Below are 23,073 nucleotides of genomic sequence, written 5' to 3' on the forward strand. Positions count from 1 at the left end.
TTCTCTCCCACGGTCACGAGCCCATCTGTCATGGCGCAGAGTGGAGTTTCCAGAGGCCACACGACGGGATGTCGCGTTGTTACCCATGTTAACAAACTGGGTTTATTCTGAAATGAATTGCTATGTGTCGTACGTTTCTCTCAGTATCAGTTTCTAGTAGGGTCAGCACTGACAGATAAAACCCACGTAGACAGAACCCTCAGGGTCTCCAGTAAGTTGAAGAATGTAAAGCCAGCCCTCGGGCCCTGGCACGTGTGAGACTGTCAGAATCACGGCAGGTCCTTCCACTGAAGCCATCGGGAGGTCACCCTTCCTGATCCAGTTGGGAAGACATAGAAAGATCTTTCTTTTCCTGTCCCCTCCCCGGGACCCCTTCTCATCTCCCCTCCTGTCCCCTGAGCCAGGGCTGGTCCGTGCTGGCCGGAGTGTGGACATCCGGCTGCTCCTCTGGGAGGGGGACAGAAATGAGCCAGCAGACCTGATCCCCCCGCACAGAGGCTGGGGCTCTACCCGAGGGGACCGCCCCCCAAATGGGCCATCCCACACCTCCCGCCAGTCAAGGAACAGCAAAGGAGAGGCGTGCGTGGTCAGCTCCCAGCCTGGCCTTCCTCAGCCTGGGCGCGTCACAAACTGAAGAGGCCGTGCCCTCTCCGTCCAGGAGGGCGTTCTCTACTGGATGAGGGCTCACGGCCCTTTTAGATCTTGCCTCGTTGGTGTCGCCTACCCCCATCAAGTCCACAGCGGCTCAGCCTGAGGGGCCCAGCACGCGGTCACTCGGGCCGACGCCCTGGGGACCTGGAGGCTGGCCCCTGCCTGGTACAGGTGGGTGGCACACAGACGGGGGTCTGTGTGGCCGTGGACTCGCACCAGGCCCCTCGGGGCTCAGCGTTCTGTCCACAAGCCCGTCTCCCAGGCTCAGCCCTGCCCGTGGCCCCGTCCTTGGCGTGTGCTGCCACAGAGGCCTGTGTGCGTGTGCCCTCCCCCTTCTGGTTTGAGAACAGCCTGCCGGAGTGAAGATAGCGTGGGCCCGCCCACAGGCCCTGCCGAGCCCGGTACCTCCGGGGAGAAGGCCCCGCGTGCCAGCGTCCCCGCAGTCCTGCTCCCGGACACGCCACGTGGCCGTCCTGTGGTCGTGCTCAGGCGCTCCTGCTCTCTGTTTCTCGGGGTCTACACCAAGACACGAGGTCTAGGGGTCAGGGTGTGACGTTCTCTTCCTGCCACACGCGTAGAACCCGTTGAGGAATGAGACCAAGCAAACAGACGGGGAGTCTTGTCTTGCTGAAGACGACTGGAGGGTGGCTTCAGATCCGCCAAAACCGCTCCCCGCTGTGCACGGGCCCTCACCTCACATCTAGCCCCGGGCCGGCCCTGCTTCGCCGCCCATGCTGCCTTGCCCGGAAGTGAGGCCCGCCTCCTGGAAGCCAGACCTGAGGAGCCATGAGGCCTGAGAGCTGTCATCAAGGAGGTTTCTGGGACGGGCCCCTGGTGGCGCCCCCACCGCAGACGAGTGCTTCCGGCAGAGCCCGTGTCTGTCAGCCCTCGTCCTGCGGAGCGACGGCCCCGGCAGTGCGTTCTCTGGACCCCGAGGGCGCGGAACCCTTCGGAAGATGCGGGGGCTTGGCAGAAGAATAGGAGGGTGTCTGTCACTCCTGACTGTGGTCCCGTCTTCTGGAGGTGGCCTGGCCCGCAGACGAGGTCTTTGGACCAGCTGTGGGCTGGCCGTCCCTTCCTGTCCGTGCACTTGGCAGAGTCCCGGGAAGGACCTAGGGGATGCTGACCTCGCGTCCCACCTGGCCCTGCGCCCGGCCCTGCACGAGCCACGCGGAGGCCTTGCCCCGGGGCAGCAGAATTGGGTTTTAGCAGTCACGGCATAGTGTTTCAAGAGGGAAGGCATCACGTCTGGAGACCTCTCTCGTGGGCTGGCTCTTTTCTCCCCTGAGTAAATCACAGGTCACGGTTTCTGATTTACGCTGGTGCCCTCGGGAGCCCGCTACAGACGTGGACGTCGGGGCTCCCACAAATGGAAGACCAGAGATGGTGCCGGACCAGGTGCGGTGGGCCCTGGGGGACCGGACAGGGTCCGTGGGCTCTCACGCTCTCTCCGCTCCGCTGGGCACCGTTGCCTGCATTGGCTCCTCCCTCCCAGGCTGGCCGCGGCCACCTAGCGCTTCCAGGGTCACCCCAACCCCGTTGGTGCTGTTGGGTCAGGAGGCCATCCTGTGACCCGGCTGCTGCTCCCGAAGGGGCGGAACGCTGTGATTGGCCCGCTGGTCGTGTCCCATCCCGCGGCCAGGCCCTCAACGCCGTTGAAGCCGCTAGCGAGGGAGGCAGCGCGAGCTTCCCGCGGAGCACGTGGCCTCGGCTCGCGTTTGCGCTGGGCACACGCCACTGCTCACGCGTCCTGCGCGGCAGCCCTGAGCTCTGCTTTGGGCGCAGGGTGGCAGCCAGCGGAGCCCACGCCTGGGCCAGCGGGCAGGCGGGGGGACGGGGCGCAGGGGGACGGGCACGCCGGTGCTCGCGCTGACGCTTCCTCCCAACCTCTGGCCGCCGGGACAGCGTGCGCGGTGGTGGCCCTGTGCCAGCGCCAGCAGCTGACACGTACTGTCTTCTCAGGTTTCAGAATTTCAAGAAAAGCACAGAAGGAGACTGTTGGCCTTCTATAGAGAAAAGGTAAGCCCGGTGACGTGCCGCCTCGTTCCGAGGCTGCGTCTCAAGGCGGCGGGCCGCTGGGCTGGCACCTGTCCTGCCCACCCTCAACCTGGTGTGGGGATCCCGCCTGTGGACAGCATGTGGCTGCCTGGGGGCCCCAGCCTGGTGACCAGGACAGTTTCAACTTGGAATGCCAACACTGACCCGCTGACATCCCCCAACTCGGGAGGCACCTCTCTGTCGACAGCAACCGTGAAGTTGCACTGGCCAGTCCTTGTAAAGGACATTCGAGGGGCTTGTTTGTTTGGCCTGCAAGCAACTCCTCTAGCCCTGTGAGCACTCCCGTCTATCCCTGTGAGCACTCCCCTCTAGCCCTGTGAGCACTCCCCTCTAGCCCTGTGAGCACTCCCCTCTGGCCCTGTGAGCACTCCCGTCTGGCCCCGTGAGCACTCCCCTCTGGCCCCGTGAGCACTCCCGTCTAGCTCTGTGAGCACTCCTGTCTGGCCCTGTGAACACTCCCCTCTAGCCCCGTGAGCGCTCGCGTCTAGCCCTGTGAGCACTCCCGTCTAGCTCTGTGAGCACTCCTGTCTGGCCCTGTGAACACTCCCCTCTAGCCCCGTGAACACTCCCCTCTAGCCCCGTGAGCACTCCCCTCTAGCCCTGTGAACACTCTTCTCTAGCCTTGTAAGTACTCGTCTTTAATGAAAGGAAAGCAAAGCTTTAGTGAAAGCAGCATTAATCGAGCTTCTGACTCAGAGCAGTGCCTTCTCGAGTGTAGACAGAGGGTCCGGGAGCACCTGGGTGAGGCTGCCTCGTGCTGGCGTCCCAGTGCTGGTCCCCGGGGCCCCTGGTGGCCTGCTCTCAGTGCACATTCACTCAAGCAGCAAGAGGACAGCTCCCATGCCCCCCACCTTCTGATTTGTGGTTTAAGACGTTCAGAGAGTCAGCACGTGCTCTCAACGCTGTCGGCCTACACTGCCTGGTGACCAGAACTCTGGTTGTGTTTAGATCTCAAAGCTGGAAGAATCCCTTCGGAAGTCAGTGCTGCGGTTGGAACAGCTGCAGGGGTGAGTTCTCTCCGGAGTGCGAACAGGGCAGCCGACCGTGCCGTGCCCTCGGCCGTCTGTCCGAGACCTTGTTGTAACGAAGGGGGCCGGAGAAAGAGCGCTTGCCTTTACTACAAGCTTCTGTCAGAGCAGCAGTTCAGTAGGAGGTGAAGGGAGGCCAAGGGAGACAGAAGGGAAAATGTGAAAACCCCCCAGGGGCTCCCCGAGGTCCCTGAGGCAGAGGCGCCCCACAGCCGGGCCCTGTCAGGGCCCCGTGCGCATCTGCCAGGAACCGTGGCGTCCGTGACAGGTGAACACGGGCAGCGTGTGTGCCCCACGTGCGGAGGCCGTGGCATGCCCTGGGGCAGCGGCCACGGGGGGCTCCCGCTGTCCACAGTGCCTTCTGTTCTGAGACGGGGCGAGGTCTCGCGAGTTGTGCTAATGTGGTGGCTCTTCCCAGCTTGGTAGGCCGAACGTCAGGGTAAAGGTTGCAGAGCCAGCGGCCCTGGGGACTGGCGTCCATCCGGCTGGTCACGTGTGCGGGCATGACCCACGCGCTGCAAGCGGGCACTTGCTGCCCTGTCGCGTCGGGCCTCTGGAAGTCGCTCCGCCACCTTGGGGCCCCGTCTGGGGTGAAGGGGCCCCCAAGCCGACACCAGTGTGAGGGTGTGCTCAGGGGGCCTGCCCCATTCCCAAGAGATCACAGCAGGAGACTCCGAGAGCCTGAGGGACGTGGGAGTGCGCGGCCCTGCTCAGTTCGGGGAGGTGAGGGGAGGGGAGGGGAGCTGCACGGCGGAGAGTGCCAGGCGCCTGCGCGGGGTCTCCGATCCATCCCTCTGGGTGAATAGTTTGCTTTCTTTCTGGGGAATCGCGTCTTCCGTGAGTTCTGGCCGCTCACAGCCGCTAGCTTTCCCCATCCTGCTCTTTTCCCGTGTCCTCGTGCCCTGTCGTTCTGAGCCTGGCAGGCCTGTGCACAGAGCTGCTCCCAGGTAGCTTCTGTCCCTGCAGCCTCCCTGTGCTTTCCTCGGCCCCCAGTCCCGATGCTCTGCTCAGCTGCCTGCGGCACACCTTTTCCATCTCGGGTCCATTTTGGCTGTTCAGCTTTCCATTTCTAGAACGTTCCTGGTCATCTTTACCGCCGTAGTGTTAGCTTATCTTTGTCGCCACCTTCTGTTTAGGCGCGTCCCAGGCGGTGTTTCTCCCGCACCTGACTCCTCCAAGTCCAGATCTGCCTGTTCCGCTCGGCCTGGGCCAGGGGGGTTCGTCCCGTCCCGCGGGCTGGCTCCGCACACGTTCCCCGGGGAGGGCGCCCCTCCCAGACGGCATCTGCCAGTCCCCCCCCACCCCGCCCCCCACCAGAGCACGAGGAGCACATTCACCCGCGGGGGGGGGGGGGCACTGGTGGCTCTGTTACCGTCATGTCCTGGGGGGGCGGGGGCGCGGCACAGAGCACACTGGTTTCACGGAGGCCGCGGGCAGGAGCGAGGGCCTCAGAGGTTCGAGGTCCCCACACCGCAGAGGCAGATGGCTGCCTGCCCCCCGACCCGTAGCCGAGCACCTGCTTGTTCGCAGCACCGGGCGCAGCCAATAGAGCAAGCCACAGGCCACTTGCCTGTCCTCGGGGGGTCTCCTCAGGGCTGTGTGTGTGTGTGTGTGTGTGTGTGTGTGTGGGAAGCTGGCGAGGGTTGGGGGCCGGGGCACCTGTGGGGCATCTGGCTGTGTTTGTCGGCTTACGATTGTAACCGGGATGGGTTACGTGGAAGTAAACGTTTGCGGCTGATTAGCACCCCCTCTCTATCTGTGTAGTATGAGATTGTCACAGCAGACAGCTTTCAGCACAATAAAAACTCCGGTTTCGAGTAAGTGACACGGGGCCTGAGCTGGGAGGGATGTGAAGAGGCAGCCGGGCCGGCGAACGCGGCCTGACGCTCAGACCCCTGCTGCAGCTCCTTCGGCACGGCCAGGCGGACACCTCCGGCCCCCTGACTCGTCAGCCTCCAACAGGTGCGTGTGCGGCGGGGCGGCCCCAGTGTCCCTGACCGTCACTGGCCGGCCCCGGCGGGTCGCGCAGCCCGTCCTCTGACGCGCCTCCGGTCCTCCCCTCCTCCCTCCACCCTGCACGTCTCCTCACCGCCACCCCAACCCCGCCAGTCAGCAGTGGACAGGCAGGGTCCCTGAGCTGAGTGCAGGACATGGCACCTCGCCCCTCCCTCCGGCTCCTGCCTGCCCCGCGGGACGCAGCCTCACAATCAGGTGTGTGGTCCTGGCTGGCCGGTCACAACTCTGTCCCCACAGTCCTAGCGATTGGTCGGGGGGCATCCTGCGACCACACCGCGCCAACGGGTGTCAACCCTGGGACTGACCTGTGACCGGGATGGCCAGGCCAGGGGAGGCGGCTCGGAGACTAATCCAGCACAGACAAAACTAGGACGAGAGACCGCAGCTGGGCGGGTGGCTGCCCCCGGAACCCCGACCCACCCTGGCTGAGGGGAGCTGCGCCCCTCACCTTGGCTTTGTCCGGCAGGCCCGCCCTGCAGGAGCTCAGTAGCTCACTTTCCCGTCCTTTCATGTCCTCTCTCTTCTGCTCTTTCTCCTACGAGGCTGCCTGAGTGGTGCTTCCCTGTCAGACTCGGGCTCAGTCAGAACGAACACTTGTTGAGTGTTCATTGCGTGAAGCGTGTGGGTCGGGCAGTAAGCGCTAAGGAAAGGAAAAAGGATGTTTACTCCTGTCGCCGCCTTGCAGGAGCTCAGGCCCGATTAGAGGAGCGAGGACGAGGGCCGGGAGGGGGCTATGGAGTGGGCGGGCCGGGGCCCAGGCGACAAGGCTTCCTTGGGCGCTGGCCAGCGAGGCAGGCGGGCCGACAGCGCGGGGGCCTGGAGGTGAGCGTAGGTCCCGTGGCACGAGTCTCGGTTGGTGGTGTTGCATCGCTGACGAGCCCCTGGCCCCTGAACACGTGTCCCCTTGTCATTTAACAGGGTGGAGTCCATGCAGGTCGACCTCACTCCTTCCCCAGCGAGAAAAGTAAGTACACCCACTCCCTGGGTCCCACCTCGTCCCGCATACGGTGTCTGTGGTTTTCGCAGCACCAGGAAGCACAAGCGTTCAAGGCCCCAGGGACGGATCACAGCAGGGTCTCTTCATCCTGTGCTGGGCGGAGATGTGGTTCGCGAAGCAGGTCCTGGGTGACGATTTTGAGCACACTCCCTTCTGTGAGCGGCAGGTGGGGAAGAAGGAAGGGAGGCTGAGTGAAGTCAGGATAAACCCGGTCCGGCCAAGAAAGAGGCTTGGAGACCCCGAGGCCCCTGAATAGAGGCAGGGCTCCCACTTGGAGAGAGGGGCGAGGCCAGAGGAGACACGGCCGGAAGTTCGGGCCATCGGTGCCTGGCCCGGATGGAGCGCGGCCTGGGACTCCCCCACCCCCCACCCAAGGCCAGACGCCGGAGGCTCAGGATAGAGGATGGGGAAGCGGGTCCCCAGAGGGAGCGACCTGGTGCACACGGACTCGGTGTTGGTGACTCATACACTGCCTGGTGCTGCTTGTCCGCGAACACCCGGTACGTGGGAGCTCGGTCTCCCGGTCGCCCCGTGACGTGCACGCGGGTGTTCAGGCTGGTTAGTGAGGAGTAGTGCTCATTTCCACGGGGGCCGTCCTGCAGGCAGATTAAGGAGGAATCTGGATTCCAGGATAAGCAGGTAGGAACGCGAAGCCGTTCAGAGCTGGGGTGGAGGGGACGCCCTAGTCCCTGGTGGCTGTGCCGGTGTGCGCCTCCCCTCTGTGCCCGGTTCTCTGCCCCACCCCCCTGTCTCACTGTCCCCCGTCACATCTGGGAGGGAGCCTGTGGGTGCACCTCCTCCCTGCCCTGTGGATCCCAGCCCCCACGCACCACCTGCTGGCCTTGGCGCCCCGGAGGCTGGACTCAGCCTCGCCCACGTGTGGCCTTGTTTTGGAGATTAGAGACTGACATCCTGAGTTGATCCCCCATGTCCCGGCTGTTACAGTTGAGGGACCAGAACACAGCCCACAGTCTCGAAACTGCAGTGAGGTGCTGGACCGGGGGTAGCGCCTGCTGCCATCCAGGGCAGGTTGAGAGTAGTTGAGGCTCTGCCCCAAGGCCTCTGGGAGGTGAGGCTTCCAGGATGGAGGCGAACGGGCACGGCTGCCTGGCAGTAAGACTTTATCAACAGAATCGGGCTCCGGGCCATGGTTTGCCCGCCTTGGACCAGAGCAGGACACAAGTTTGCCCCCGGAAACTTGTCCACCCCCTTGCCCGGCCCCCGGACGCCATCAGCCCTGGAGTGGGGGCAGGGTGACGGCTGTGTCCTGGGAACCCCACCCCGGGCCCAGAGACCCTGGGTGGCACAGCCGGCCCGGGGCAGGGCGCGGAGGGGAGCACAGGACTCCGGCCCCGGTGTGGGGCTGCCCTGAGGGGTGTTGTCTGGTGGTTTAGGAGAGGTCCCCGCCCCTGCGGGCTCATCCAGGGTGAGTGGCCACGGCTGCAGGGGAAGCAGGGTGAGGGCACTGCGGCCGCCTGGTCGAGAAGGTGCCACGCCCACCACAGGACACCTGGCACAAGCAGCCTGGGGTCAGCTGCCTGGGGTGTAGAGGGCCTTGTCCCCCTCCCACCTGCTGCCCTGGCCAACCCCGGGGTCCTGGGAGAGCAGGTGAGAGAGACACAGCCTGCAGGTGCGCAGGGTGCCGATGGCGTGTCAGACGTGGACACCGGCCAGCAGCTTCCTACCCGGGACGGTCGGCCGGTGTGAACAGGGAAATGACAACTCACAGGGATCCAGTGAAGGCCTGCTCTACGGCACGCGTTAACGAGGGGGCCGGTAAAGCGCGAGAACCGACTTGAGGGAGAGCCCAAAGAGAAACACGTCAGCCATCGGGAAGGCAGAAACACCGTGCTGACAGACGCAGGACCGGCAGCCTCCACGCGGCATCCCGGGATGCGCCGAAACCAGCAGGACGCGGGGCTGCTCTACGGGGGCCGCCTCAGGACACGGACCGCAGACACCCTGGAGGGAGGTTTGGACTCAGAGTTTTCCATACTCTCCTGACACCCGGGAAGTGCTAGATCTGTCTAGAGTATTTGCTCTCTGGCAGGAAGAACTCTCCGTGAGCAAGTTGTGAATAGAGGGAGAGCCTTGAAGCTGCACGTACGGGAACCCCCGTGGGAGCCCCCGTGGGAGCGCTCATGGAAGTGCCCGTGGGAGCCCCCGTGGGAGCGCCTGCAGCACGTGGAGCACACCCCTCCTCGCAGACATCTGCCACTTGGGGTCTCTGTGGTCCACACCGCAAAGTGCAGCCTGGCGTGGTCCGCCTCCATGGGGCGTCTCCGCTTCCTTGTGCCGCCTGGGGTGGGTCTGCCCTGCTCTGCTCAGCGGGACCCTCGCGAGCATCCGTCCTAGGCCGAGGCTCCCGGTCGTGCTCCGGAGCACGGGTCCTCACCGGGACCCGGGGCGCCAGCCGCAGCCCGTGCTCAGCCCTGTGCCTGCACAGCCCGGCCGGCCGGCCGTGTGTCCGGGTCCTTTTTCTTCACCTGTTACTGGATCCTCCCTGACCCAGGAGCCTCGAGAGCTGACCCAGCAAATAGAAACCCTTGCTGGTAGAAGCCAAGGTGAGAAGAGACCAGTTACCGATTCTAACTCAGCGGAGTGACTCTCGCCGTCGCGCTGTGACGAGTTCTCCTGTTGGAGTTGCGAACGCTCTGCCCGCTGTTGAGAGCTGGCGTGCAGGGGGCACATGTGGCAACGATGTGCAGAGCAGGCCGGACGGAGGTGCGGGTCGGGACCGTGAGAGGAGCAGGTGCAGAGGGCCGGCGGCAGGGGTGCACGGGACATCTGCGCACCCCCGACTCGACCCGTGGCTGTGGAGGGGGCGCCCCGGGGTGGGGGAGGGGGGGACGGGCCGATGGGAAGGACCAAGTGTGGTGGGACCAGAGCTCTAGCCCCTGGGAGGACAGCTGCCGAGCCCACCACTGTCACGCGTGGCCAGGAGGGACGCTTCACCCAGAAGCTGTCGGGGGCGTGAGCAGGCAGTTGATGGACACGCCCTCCAGGCGGGGCAGCGTCTCCACCTAAGCGCGCTGGTCCTTCCGTGGTTGAGGCTTGCTGGTGGGCGTGAGCCAGGGGCTGGGGTCGCAGAGGGGACCCTGCAGGGGGCCGCAGGGGTGGGTGTGCCGGGGTGGGAACTGGGAAGATGGGCACAGGGGATGGTGGCCGGGTCTGGAGACAGACCGGCGGGAGCCGGGCTTGTCGGGGGCCACGGGAGTGAGACCCGGACGGCCATGGCAGCGAAGGGAGCGCTTGGCCTGCACGCCTGGCATCGCCTCTGTGGTCGGAGGAGGCCCCCCATCACTAGTGACAGTGCCAGCGTGCCATCCTCAGGGGATCGGGAGGGGGGCCGCCCCTGGGGAACACAACCGGGGCGGCCAGAGCTGGCTCCCTGCGAGCGAGAACACCCCGTCCACACCGGAGCGCAGCGTGACGAGATCATGAGCCCAAAATGAGGATCTGTGTGGGATTTCAACATTTCTGACCTCAGCCAAGGACTTGACGTTTCTTCTCTTCTGAGATTCTTGGAAGCACTTGGTGCAGCAACCCCCCCCCCCCGCCCCCGCTGCTGCGAGCCCCTTGGGGCCGGGGAGCGGAGGGCGGGGGCGCCCTGCCCTTGTGGGCCTGGAGCCGGTGGTTCGCGGTAAATGGGGTGGGTCTGGCCCTCGGAACGGGCAGCTCCAGGAACTGACTTGTTTTCTTTCTACACGCTTAGTCTGAGGTCACGGCTGGCCCGGCAAGAATCTCTCTGATCAGCCCGCCTCATGATGGACGCATGGGTAAGCGGGGGTCCCTGTCCCCTGCCCCAAATGGATGGGGGTCCCTGTCCCCTGCCCCAAACGGACATGCCACGGAACTGTCTGCCACAGAAGGGAACCCAGTGGAACCCACCCAGGGCAGCGCTGTCCTGCCACGAAGTCAGCGTGGGCAGTGACCTGTTCCCCAAAACGGTGTGGCTGCTGGGCCCGTTGGGGACCCTTCACGAGTACTCTTGTCCCAGCAAGATGTCTCCGTCTCGGCGAGATGGTCCCTTCCTGGTGGGTGTGGAAGTCACGAGTGGGTTTCCGGAGCAAGTGCCCGTGCCCACCGCAGGCTCAGGCCCCTTCCCAGCGGGAGCAGCGGGAGCCCCCCCCCCCCCCCCCCGCCCCGGCCCCTCTGCCGTCGCCTTCATGCCCTCAGCAAGCCCCTGAGCTTAGGCCCGTGAGGGAGACCCTCACATCCGTGATGTGTGACCCCGTTTGCTTCTCTGCTCTCCGCCTCACCTTTGCTTCTTGCTGGAGGGGATATTCTAGCAACTGCCTCGGAGGAGGGCCCACAGGCAGGCTTCGTGGTCGCATCTGGCTGCCTCCCACGCAGCCGAGTGGCCTTGGGGCCCCAGCACCCGCTCCGGGGGCCTCTCCGCGGCACTTTCGCGCCTGAGCGGCACCCCATCCTGGGGGTCCAGCCTGCTCACAGCCTCTTGTCCCCCTTCCCTGCCCTTAGCCCCCACACTGCCCCCCTCAGGCCTGTTGTGCCAGCTTCTAGAGAATCCAGCTCGCGGTGCGGCTCCCCTCCCCCTCCCCCCTCCCCCCTCCCCCCTCCCCCCCTCCCCCCACCGCCATGGATGGAGTTTCCCAGTTGAGCCAGTTGAGCTCGCGGTGCGGCTCCCCTCCCCCTCCCCCTCCCCCCTCCCCCCTCCCCCCCTCCCCCCACCGCCATGGATGGAGTTTCCCAGTTGAGCCAGTTGAGCTCGCGGTGCGGCTCCCCTACCCCTACCCCTACCCCTCCCCCCTCCCCCCTCCCCCCTCCCCCCTCCCCCCACCGCCATGGATGGAGTTTCCCAGTTGAGCTCGCGGTGCGGCTCCCCTCCCCCTCCCCCCTCCCCCCTCCCCCTCCCCCCCACCGCCATGGATGGAGTTTCCCAGTTGAGCCAGTTCCCCTGGATGGAGCTCCTTGTCACACCCCAGTGAGAACTCGTGACACACGTCGATGCCGTGTTTCCGTGGTGTCCGAGGTCGCGGTCCCCGTAGGTGCCGGCTCTTGCCTCGCCACTCACCTTTGTGGGGAGCAGGGCAGGGCCTGGAGGCCCTGGCATGTGCGCTGTTCCCACGTGGTTGTGGGGGTCACATCTGCCTTCGCAGGACTCAGGCGTGGAGGCCGCACGAATGGGAGCTCCCTGCCCTGCTTCCCTTCCGTACAGAAGCCTGGGGTCTGCCCGCCCAGCCTGGCCGCGCCCTTCCCTCCTCTTGCCCCTCACTGTCCGGGCGGGGGCTTGTGGGACCCCGGACCTCACTGGGTCCTCTCCCTGGCGCATGCTTCCAGAAGGGAACACAGTGAACATCCTAAATGCGTCCAGATGTATCGGTCAGAATCGAGGAGTGACACGGGGGAGGGGGGCCTGCCTCGTGCGTGTCCTGCCCCGTGCGCCTGGAAGGGACAGGTCCTCATGCTGTGACTGATCCCGAGTGTCCTCATTTTAGTCATTTCTTGTTTTTGACTGTGAATTCTTTTTCCCTTTTGTCCTTCACGTGTATGAAACCCTCCAGATGAAGGATATCCATCTTCTATCCAATTTGCTGTTTAATTTTATATTTGATTTTTTTTAATTTTAGATGGTTAACATTTTTTAATTATTTTTTAAAATTTACATCCAAGTTAGTTAGCATACAGTGCAATAATGAATTCAGTAGATTCCGCTGATTCATCCCCTACATATGACACCCAGTGCTCATCCCAGCAGGTGTCCTCTTAATGCCCTTGCCCAGTTAGCCCATCTCCCCTCCCACAACCCCTCCAGCAACTCTGTTCTCTAAGTCTCTTATGTTTTGTCCCCATCCCTGTTTTTATATTATTTTTGCTTCCCTTCCCTTATGTTCATCTGTTCTGTATCTTAAATTCCTCACGAGTGAAGTCCTAGGATATTTGTCTTTCTCTGACTAATTTCACTTAGCATAATACCCTCCAGTTCCATCCACGTAGTTGCAAATGGCAAGATTTTTGATTGCCAAGTAATACTCCATTGTGTGTGTGTGTGTGTGTGTGTGTGTGTGTGTGTGTGTGTGTGTGTGTGTATACCACATCTTCTTTATTCATTCATCCATCGACGGACATTTGGGCTCTTTCCATACTTTGGCTGTTGTCGATAGTGCTGCTATAAAAATGGGGGTGCATGTGTCCCTTCAAAACACACACCTGTATCCCTTGGATAAGTGCCTAGTAGTGCAATTTCTGGGTCGTAGGGTAGTTGTATTTCTAATTTTCTAAGGAACCTCCGTGCCGTTTTCCAGAGTGGCTGCACCAGTTTGCATTCCCACCAACAGTGCAAAAGAGATCCTCTCTCTCCGCATCCTCACAACATGTGTTGTTGCCTGAGTTGTTAATGTGAGCCATTCTGACGGGTGTGAGGTGGTATCTCATTGTGGTTTCGATTTGTATTTCCCTGATGATGAGTGATGTTGAGCATCTTTTCATGTGTCTGTTGGCCATCTGGATGTCTTCTTTGGAGAAGTGTCTGTTCATGTCTTTGGCCCATTTCTTCACTGGGTTATTTGGTTTTGGGGTGTTGAGTTTGATAAGTTCTTTGTAGATTTTGGATCCTAACCATTTATCTGATATGTTGTTTGCAAATATCTTTTCCCATTCTGTCAGTTGCCTTTTAGTTTTGCTGATTGTTTCCTTCGCTGTGCAGAAGCTTTTTATTTTGATGAGGTCCCAGTAGTTCATTTTTGCTTTTGTTTCCCTTGCCTCTGGAGACGTGTTGAGTAAGAAGTTGATGCAGCCAAGATCAAAGAGGCTTTTGCCTGCTTTCTCCTCAAGGATTTTGATGGCTTCCTGTCCTACTTTGAGGTCTTTCATCCATTTTGAGTTTCTTTTTGTGTCTGGTGTAAGAAAGTGGTCCAGGTTCATTCTTCTGCATGTTGCTGTCCAGTTTTCCCAGCACCACTTGCTGAAGACACTGTCTTTATTCCATTGGATAGTCTTTCCTGCTTCGTCCAAGATTAGCTTGCCATACGTTTGTGGGTCCATTTCTGGGTTCTCTGTTCTGTTCCATTGATCTGTCTGTTTTTGTGCCATAAATGCTTAACATTTTTATGTTCTCAAATCTGTTAATTTTTGTTTGTTTCCAGATTTCTGTTTGGACAGATTTTTTCCAAACCTATATCATTTTATTCTAGTTCTTAATATTTATCTTTCTCCAAAATCCTTACAGTGTATTTTGAGATATATTGTAATATGAGTGTCCCAACCTGGTATTTTTATAATTTGTCTTGAAAATATTTCTGAAATAACACACAGAAAAATGGTAAGAAAAGTATGAGAAACTCCCTGTTCCCCTTACCCAGATTCCCCGACTGTTAAGATTTTGCCACATTTGCTGCCTACCCTTTATAGTCCGTGTTTCTTTGAACCACTGAGAGCATGTTGCAGGCATGGCGCCCCAGCCCCCCCACAAAGGACAGGGGTGCTCACAGCACCAGCACAGCCTGCAGGCAGCTCAGCGTCAGGATGGTTCTGCCCCTTGACCGTTGAGAAGCCTTGTTTGCTCTCGGGCTCAGAGTCCCCTGTGAGGATACCCCGCATCTCATACGGCCGCTGTGTCTCAGTCACTTTCCTTGTCTTTGCTGTCTTCAGCAGTTTTAAGAGTTCTAGACCTTCAATTCTAACAGAGGCTGAGAGACCCCCCAGGCCTGGGTCAGCCAAGAATTCTGTATCTAATAGAATTCTCCTTTAAAAGTTTAGACAAAACAGAGGTGCCTGGTGGCCCAGTTGGTGAAGCTTCTGACTGTTGATTTTGGCTCAGGTCATGATCTCACGGTTCCTGAGATTGAGGCCCACATCGGGCTCTGCACTGACAGCTTGAAGCCTGCTTGGGATTCTCTCTCTCTCTCTGTGCCCCTCCCCCACGCTCACTCTCTCTCAAATAAACATTAAAAATATCGAGTTGAGACAAAATAAACACATTACAGAGTAACTCAAACAAGGGTCACTAGCAGGCCTGCCCTACAGGAAATCCAGTGGGAGGCACCGAGCGGAGGATACACACTGACGGGACTGGAGGGAACAGGGTCTCATTCTCTGGTACTTTGCAGACCTGAGATGGTGGAAGTGGCAAGTGTAACACAGCAAACCAGCACCTGGGGCGGTACGCACAGAGCGGGGGACGGGGCCGCGTCGGAGCAGAGGTGACACAGCCCAGCAGAATGAAGTCAGCCTCACCTGGAAGTCGACTTGTTTCAAGTAAACACAGACAAACATAACTTCAAAGATACAGTTAAGTCGAGAGGAATTCAAATATCGCATTAAAAGGCATTTGTTTGCCACAAAAGAAGGCAAGGCAGACTAGAAGGGAAAAGACACATGAGACCGTAGACGATAAATAGCAGAATAGGTACAAACCAGATCCTATCAATGCTTCCCTTCATCACGAACACTAAAGACTGATGAAAAGGCAGAGCTTGTCAGACCGGGTGGAGAAGCTGTAGCCACGCGCTGTCCGCCGGAGGCCTGTAATCCAGCAGCACAAGGAAGCAGAGGACAGGGTGGAAACCGCACCGTGTGGACAGTAAGCAGATGAGCTGGAGCTGTGGTGTGAATAAGGAACAAAGTGGTTTTGGACAAAGGACGTTTCTGGAGACGAGCAACGTCTCAGCGGTACGCACGCAACAACAGAGGCGATTAACGAAGCAAAAGCAGACGAGAGGGAAAGGAATAGACTCGGTCTTCGAGATCTCAGTGCTCTCTTCTCAGAGGTTGATGGGGCAGCTAGAGCAGGAAGGTAAAAGGAAACAAATAGCATCGTGGCCACACACAGGTCTGATCCATCGGGGCCGACATTAAATGTGAACGCACTAAACACCCCAGTGGAAGAGCAGAGATTGTCAGACGGCACGAGAGCTACCCTGACAGAAGGCACACTTGTAGATTCAAGGAGACAGAAAAATTATGGGAAAAGGTATAGCAAGTGCAGAGCTAGGGAGGCTATTTTCACATCAGACAAAGCAGGTTTTTTAAGATAAATATTACCAGAGACCAGGAAGGGCATTTCATGATGATTAAAGGGTCAACACACCAGGAAGACGTAATAATTCTTAGTGTAGACACACCAAAATGGAAAGTACATAAGGTGAAAGCTGACAAAAGCGGAGATGGTTAATTCAACAATTGAGATTGGGGTATTTCAGTTCCCCGTTCCAGTAACGTGAACGGCACTGTCCCCCACCTGACGACAGCACGGCGTGCGTTCCTTGCCAGGGCAGAGGGGGGACTCTGCAGGGTAGGCCACGTACCAGGATACAAAACAAGTCCCAACACCTTTAAAGGGATCATGATCACGTGAAGTGTATTTTCAGACTACAGTGGAATTAAATTGGAAGTCAGCAGAAGGAAAATCTGATAATAAAACAAGTATTAACACAATTATAGCTTTAATGGATCAGGGAGAAAAAAATCGCTAGTAACACCAGAAAATGAATGAAAGAAAATACAACATATCAAAATATACAAGATGCAGGTGAAGCAGTGCTTAGAGGGAAATGTATAGCTTTAAATGCTTGTGTGAGAGGGACGCCTGGGTGGCTCAGTCAGTTGAGCGTCTGACTTCGGCTTGGGTCATGATCTCACGGTTCGTGAGTTCAAGTCCCATGTCAGGCTCTGTGCTGACAGCTCAGAGCCTGGAGTCTGTTTCAGATTGTGTGTCTCCCTCTCTCTCTCTGCCCCTCTCCCACTTGCTCTGTCTGTCTCAAAAATAAGTTTAAAAAAAAAAAAAACATTAAAAAAAATAAATGCATGAGAAAGGAAGGAGGCCTAAAACCAGTGAGCTTCCACCTTAGGGAGCTAACTACAACGAAATAAATTTGAAATGTATAAAATGGAAAACTCTCAGAGAAAAGTCAGTGGAGCTTAAAGCTTGTCCTTTGAAAAGATGATGAAAATTGGTAAACTTTTTACCTACAGTGACCAAGAAAGCACAAATTACCAGTGTCAGGAGTACCACTATACACCCTACAGATATTAAAAGAGTTATAAGAATATTGTGAATACTTCTATACTACCAAAGTAGGTGACTTATGTGAAATGAATAGATTCCTATCAAGACATTATCAAAACTACCTCAAGAAGAAATAGTAAATCTGGATAGACCTCCATCAAGAAGTTGAATTAGTAATTTTAATATCTTTCCATAAAGAAAAGCCCTTTTCCCAATAGCTTTATGGGTGAATTTTATGTGACATTTAATGGGCTAATGTCCTATATGAGTTCTTTTAGAAAATAGGAGGGGACTGAACACTGTCCAGTTTTCATAAGGTCAGCAATATCTTAAAGTCAATGACAGCACAAGAAAAATAATTGAGCAGTATTCCTTATGAATATGGATACAAAATTCTTCAAAAACATATGAGACAATCAAATCTAGCAAGCTAGGAAAAGGATTGTATGCCATCACCAAGTGGGATTTATCCTATGAATTCAAGGTTATTTGACATCTGAAGATCGACTAATTAGTATACTAGTAGAAATAAAGGACCTAAAAAACATTAGAGCTTTTCAACAGATAATTTGACAAAATTCTACAACCATTCACTCTCAAGAAACGTAATAAAAGGCAACCTCTTTGCCAGGTAAAGGGCATCTGCAGAAAGCCCAGAGCTGACCAGGTACTGTTGAGAGGGATCATGCTGTACTCTGAGACCGGGGACATGGTGAGATGCCCCCAGTCCACAGCCCCTCTCCTGTCTGACATCCACTGAGGGCTCCAGCCAGTGCAGGGAAGCCAGAGAAGGAAGTGAAAGGCACATCGATTGGGTGAGAATGAGTAGAGTGTCTTTATTGTAGACGGTGTGCCCTTGTGTGCAGAAAATCATGAGGGATCTTTAAGAATACTAGGAATCATAAACAAGGTTGGTAAGATTGTAGGATACAAGATCCATACATAAAAGTCAGTTGTAATTCTGCATATAAAAAGTCCAAAATTGAAGTTAATTGGTTGGTCCTGTCAAAGTCTTCTGCACTTTGTATTCTCTTCCACTAAGAGATGTTCCTCTGTTCCTGGAGATGCCTGGTTGGCTTAGTTGGTGGAGCATGTGACTCATGATCTCACGGTCATGAGTTTGACCCCACGTTGGGTATAGGGTATAGAGATTACTTAAATAAAAATTTCAAAAATACCATCTTTTTTAAAAGTTTTTTTTAATGTTTATTTTTGAGAGCGTGAACGGAGGAGGGGCAGAGAGAGGGAGACACAGGATCTGAAACAGGCTCCAGTCTCCCAGCTGTCAGCACAGAGCCCGACGCGGGGCTCAAACTCATGGACCACAAGATCATGACCCGAGCCAAAGTCGGATGCTCAACTGACTCAGCCACCCAGGCGCCCCCAAAATACCATCTTCTTACTCTTGCTTTACCGTAAATTTTGAAATCAGTGGGAGCCGTCTGACTTTGTTCTTAATTTACCCAAATAATCTTGGCTGTTCTAGGTCCTTTGCGTTTTTACATTAATCGTAAGATCCATTTGTCAAATTCTACCAAAAAATCCTGCTAAGATTTTGATAGCAATTACATTGCATCTGCAAATCAGTTTGGGGGAGAACTGATATCTTAAGAGTTTTGAGTCTCGGGATCCATTGGTGACGTCTCCTCGCTTCTTGGATCTCTGATTTACCCAAGGGATCTTTTGTGGTTTTCAGTGTACAGGTCTCATTTCTACTGATACGTTCCTGCCTCAGTAATTATGTTTGATGGTGGGATTTTCTTCATTTAATTTTTAGGTTGGTGACGGTTTGCATAGTGTATCTTTTCCGATTTTAAAACATTCAGCCTATTTGTGTCTGAATGCAAAGTGTGCCTGTTGCAGACAGTATGAGATGTTTTCCTTCTTGCCTGGTTTCATTCTTAAAATCCCTGCCTCTTGACTGCTTGGTCCACTGATAGCTAACACAGTTGTTAGTATGTTTGGATATATGTCTGCCATTTTGCTATTATTTTATGTATGTCTTGGGACTTGTTGTCTGTATCTCCTTAACTGCCTTTTTCGCATTAAATATTTTTAGTGTATGATTTTGCTATGGGCTGGATCGTTTCCCCTCAAAACTCACGTTAAAGCCCTAACCCCCTGCCACATGACTGTATTTGGAGACTGAGCCTCTAAGAGGTAAATGAGGTCCTTGGGTGGGACCCCAGTCTGATATAGTTGGTGTCTTTATAAGAAGAGACACCAGAAGAAGGGGGAAAAAGCACGTTGTATTTATGTCAACAAAACTGTAAAACCGCAACAAAGAAAGGAGACACCGGGGAGCTCACTGGCTCCGCGCCCCAGAGGTCGGTGAGGGCACACAGAGAAGGTGCCAGCGGGGAACCGGGGACAGGCCCTCCTGGATGCCAGCCAGCCTCCAGGACCGTGTCCGCTGGTAAAGCCCGGCCCTGGCCTGGGGTGCTGTGTCAGGGTGGCCGAGCCCACTGAATCGACACACGTTCGATTCTGCGGCTGATATTCCGGCAACGTGTTGTTATTTTCTGTGATTGCCTAGGAATTAGGCCGCGCACCCATCGTAACGTACTTGACGTGAAAGCTGACTTAACTGTGGTGAGATTCAGCAACACTGTCCCCCGACACCCCTCCCCCACTGCGTGCCGTCTCGTTGACGTATAACCACGTGTGCTGTGTGGACGCATACGGCATCCACAGGTGTTACCCAGGAACGCGGCATGCGAATGATTTTAAACTCCCATATCTTGAAGGTCTTGAGACAAAGGCACACATACACACCCTTTACTTGACCACCTCCGGGGCTTCGTTACTGGCTGCTCTCCTTTCCCTTCGGCCTGAAGCGCGCTGTCGTCGTAGGGCAGGGCAGCTGGCGGTGGGTTCTCCTGGTCTCTGTCCACATCTGAGTGGCTTCACTTCGTGTGCATCTCGAAGGCTCGCTTCCCTGGACGTGGCTCCGTGGGCCACCGCTTCCAGCCCGTGGAGGTTCCTGCTGCCGCCTGGCGAGAAGTCGGCCGTGAGTCATGCTGCCCTGGGCCGCCCTGGTTTCCTCCTCGAGTGGGGAGCCCTCCGGCCTTGTCTCCTTAAGACGATCTTGTCTCTCGTGCGGGAGCCGCCTCGGCACCGCCCGCCCTCGGCTGTCCCTACCTCGCTGTGCCACCACCCGGTCCACGTGTGGGTGCCGGCTGCCCCCGTGGGCTGGCCGTGCCGGGGTTCACGTCTGTGTCCAGCTGGTCCCGGCTCCTGCGCGGCCTGGGCCCCTTTCCCACGAGCACGCCTGATGGAGTGGGGAGCTCCCCCCTACCCCGGGCACAGCCGCCCTGCTCCCTGCCGCCCGGGACCCCTCCCCCTCAGCGACCGCCCGCCAACACCTGCCTCGGTGGCACGTTGGTGCCTCGTTCAGGAAACAGCGCGGGCTCGTCCGTCTGCCGCCACAGGCCGATGAGGTTTTCCGTATTCTGGATAAGGGAACTTGTCCTCTCTAAACAGCAAATTTCTCGTTTGCCAACGGAAATCTTTCTAACCTCATTGAACGGCATGGCTTTCTGGAACAGGAGCTACGGGCCTTGACTTGCTGCCCGTCTTGTCGGTCGGGGAGCCTCGGTCTGAGCGCCCGGTCCCAGCGGGGCTGAAGCAGGGGATACGCCCCAGCGCCCGAGTGCTCGGTCGTGCCCTGCTCTGGAGTTCCCGCGTGGCCGGGGTTCCCGCTCAGACCCCGTGTGTCACGAGGTTCCCACCTGCCGCGTGCGGGGTGTCAACCCCAAACCCCTGTGAGTTCACCTCCGGGGGCCTCGGTTCCCTCATCTCTGTTGATAACCGTCATCGCCACCGAGTCCCGCAAAGAGTAACTAAGACTCCGTCTCCGTGGGCTGTAGCGCGTTGAGCACGTAACCTGCCATTACCGTTTGTGTTGCGCCGGGGTTAAAATGTCCCGGGACTTGTCTGATGAGATGTGTGGCCAGCCCACCAGGAGACAAGGTTTTCCTCACAGCCCCGGCAGCAGGAGGCGGGCACGCCCCACAGGGGCCCACGGGCAGAGGGAGCAGGGAGGCTGCTCTTCACGGGAAGGAGTGGTGGGCAGTGAGGACGGCTTGGGATTGGCTCCTTGGGATCATTTCAGCAGTTTTGGGGGTGGGGGGTAGGGCAGAGCGGGGAGGTGATGGGGAGCACCTCTGGGCACTCAGATTTCATGTCAAAGGCCAGCTCACAGACGAATCGTTACTCTTTGGGAGTCAGCTAGCCCTGGGAGGGGTGGTCTTCCCAGAATAAGCAAGGCCCCGTGGTGCCAAACCATCATAAAATACAGGAGATAAGTAACGAGTCATTTTGCATCTCTGGTCTCAGCCATTGTGCTGCGGCACGGCCGGTGGGCAGAGACACAAGGTCCCTGTTGGCCGCTGGGTGCCTTGCGGCCCTGGGAAAGCCGCTGCCCCTCTCTGATCCAGGTTCTTCAGTGTGAAAGGGAACACGGGGAGCCTAAATGCTGTCTTCCCTGCTCTCCCTGCCATTCTTCTGTTAAAATTCTCCAAGATTTGGATGCAAAGGAATTCGGGTATTAAACAATAGTAGTCTTCAGATTTGCTCTCTGCTGTGACTAATGCGTGCCAGGGGCTGTTTGCGTCTTTCAAAGAAGCTTCTTATTAGCACGGAGGATGTCAGCAGAAATTCGGGAGCCTGGCGGTGTGGGCGGAGACCAGAGCCGGTCCTGGGGCTAAGGGACTCAGAGCCAGAAGCTGGTGAAAGTGCCTTTCCCTGCCAGTGGTTCTGAGTGACAGGAGCAGGGACAGAGTAGGGCAGAGAGCAGGTCTCCGCACATTTCTTGAGCCATCTGCATCCCAGGTGCCCTCCCCAGCCCAGCCTGCGGCCCAGAGCTCGGTGTCGGGCTGAGGCCCTGCGGGCCTGGCGGTCCGGTCCGGGTGTGCCCTGGGCAGCTGCCGGGCACGAGGGCCACAGCACTGGATCCCAGGAGTTCCGTTCCAGTCCTGTGGGTGCGTCCGCCCGGTCGGGAAGGGTGTGGGTGCGGGATGGCGGGGACGTGGCAGGGGACAGCCGAGGGCAGAGGGACGTGCCTCTGTGTTTGTCTTCCCTGAGCCGTGCGTGTTCACCTTTTGCTCCTGTCCACCGCAGGCAGCGTCGCCCGCCGCGGCCCTCAGCCCTTCGGCCCGACGCCAAGTCACAGGGACCTGCCCCAGGCCCTCAGGTAGTGTCCCCGCCCCAGGCGTCCACCACCTGACTCACTGCAGTTCATGCCGCTAACCTTGGTGTACTGCTTCTTAAACCCCTCTGCGTGTGTTCTGAGCAGGGTTATGTCGTGTAGACCGCTTCATGCTTTGCTTTTTAAAACCGAAGAACTGGAAAGCTCCGAGGGGGCGTGGCCGATGCGGTGGGGGAGGGGGGTCGGGGGGGGGGGCCGGGGGGCCCTGTCGCTGAGGATTCTGTGTCTGTTGGGTTTACTCCTAGGGTCCCACCGCTGCCTGTCCCCGGCAAGGGGCTGTCCCAGGCGCCCGCGCCCCAGGCCCCAGGCCGAGCAGGAAGAGGGGGCTCGCCCAGCCTGGGGGCCCCCCGGGCAGCGGCCCCCAGGCAGCCCATCAGCATCTCCGCGCTGCTGCAGAGACAGCACGCAGGCAAGTGTGCCCTGCTCTGAGAGCAGCTGCTTCTCCCGCACGCGTGCATGTGGCAGAAGCAGACGCGACGCGTTGCGCGTCCCTGACGGTCGTGCCGCGTCGCTTTGGTGAGTGGCTGAGACGTGAGTGGCGGTCCCGGGCGTGTCCACCTTGGGTCACGGCTGTCCATGCTCCCGCAGGGTCTGCTGGCCTCGAGGGAGTCCCGCACGGAAGGTGAACGAGCTCCCGTCCCCGGCCTGGCCCTCCGGGCCCCCTCGGCGCTGGCGTGTGTGCGTTAGGCAGCAAACGTGCTCGTGCGTGCGTCTGCGTGGAATGAAGTAATGCCGTTGAATAAAGCATTTTTCTGATGACCTGGGATGGCATCGTGTGATGTGTTTAGAACTTCCGGGGCACATCGGTGGCTCGATCGGTTGAGCGTCCGCCTCGGCTCGGGTCGTGATCTCACGGTCCGGGTTCGAGCCCCGCGTCGGGCTCTGGGCTGACAGCTCAGAGCCTGGAGCCTGCTTCGCATTCTGTGTGTCCCTCTCTCTCTGCCCCTCCCCTGCTCACGCTCTGTCTCTCTCTCTCTCAAAAATAAATAAACCTTAATAATAAAAAAAATTGTTCAATAATTTTCACTGGAAAGGCAAAACTAAATGAGATATCTGAATAATAGTGCCATCCGTGCCGCGAACCAAGACGGCAGCCGTGCCCCGCACACACGGCCTGGGGAGCAGCGCCGGGCGCCTCCAGTGTGCG

At 58.0% G+C, this 23,073-nt stretch overlaps 1 protein-coding gene across 4 annotated transcripts in view; it reads left to right on the top strand.

Annotated features, from left to right (window-relative positions):
* Window positions 1-22,757, top strand: part of RNF212 (ring finger protein 212) — a 37,437-nt gene extending 14,680 nt beyond the window's left edge. For 2 of the 4 annotated variants that reach the window (XM_042937147.1, XM_042937148.1), the window contains 9 exons: window positions 2,614-2,670; window positions 3,658-3,716; window positions 5,502-5,554; window positions 5,642-5,699; window positions 6,672-6,717; window positions 10,466-10,529; window positions 21,839-21,911; window positions 22,172-22,335; window positions 22,515-22,757. In XM_042937147.1, coding sequence (XP_042793081.1) covers window positions 2,614-2,670; window positions 3,658-3,716; window positions 5,502-5,554; window positions 5,642-5,699; window positions 6,672-6,717; window positions 10,466-10,529; window positions 21,839-21,911; window positions 22,172-22,335; window positions 22,515-22,552 — 612 coding nt within the window. In that variant the 3' untranslated portion in view covers window positions 22,553-22,757. Of the gene's footprint in view, window positions 1-2,613; window positions 2,671-3,657; window positions 3,717-5,501; window positions 5,555-5,641; window positions 5,700-6,671; window positions 6,718-10,465; window positions 10,530-10,619; window positions 10,844-21,838; window positions 21,912-22,171; window positions 22,336-22,514 lie in introns of those variants that run through there. The other 2 variants (XM_042937149.1, XM_042937150.1) reach the window with 2 other exon arrangements.
* Window positions 22,758-23,073: the final 316 nt, after the last annotated feature.

This window comes from Panthera leo, chromosome B1 (genome assembly GCF_018350215.1).
Source record: "Panthera leo isolate Ple1 chromosome B1, P.leo_Ple1_pat1.1, whole genome shotgun sequence".
NCBI lineage: Eukaryota > Metazoa > Chordata > Mammalia > Carnivora > Felidae > Panthera > Panthera leo.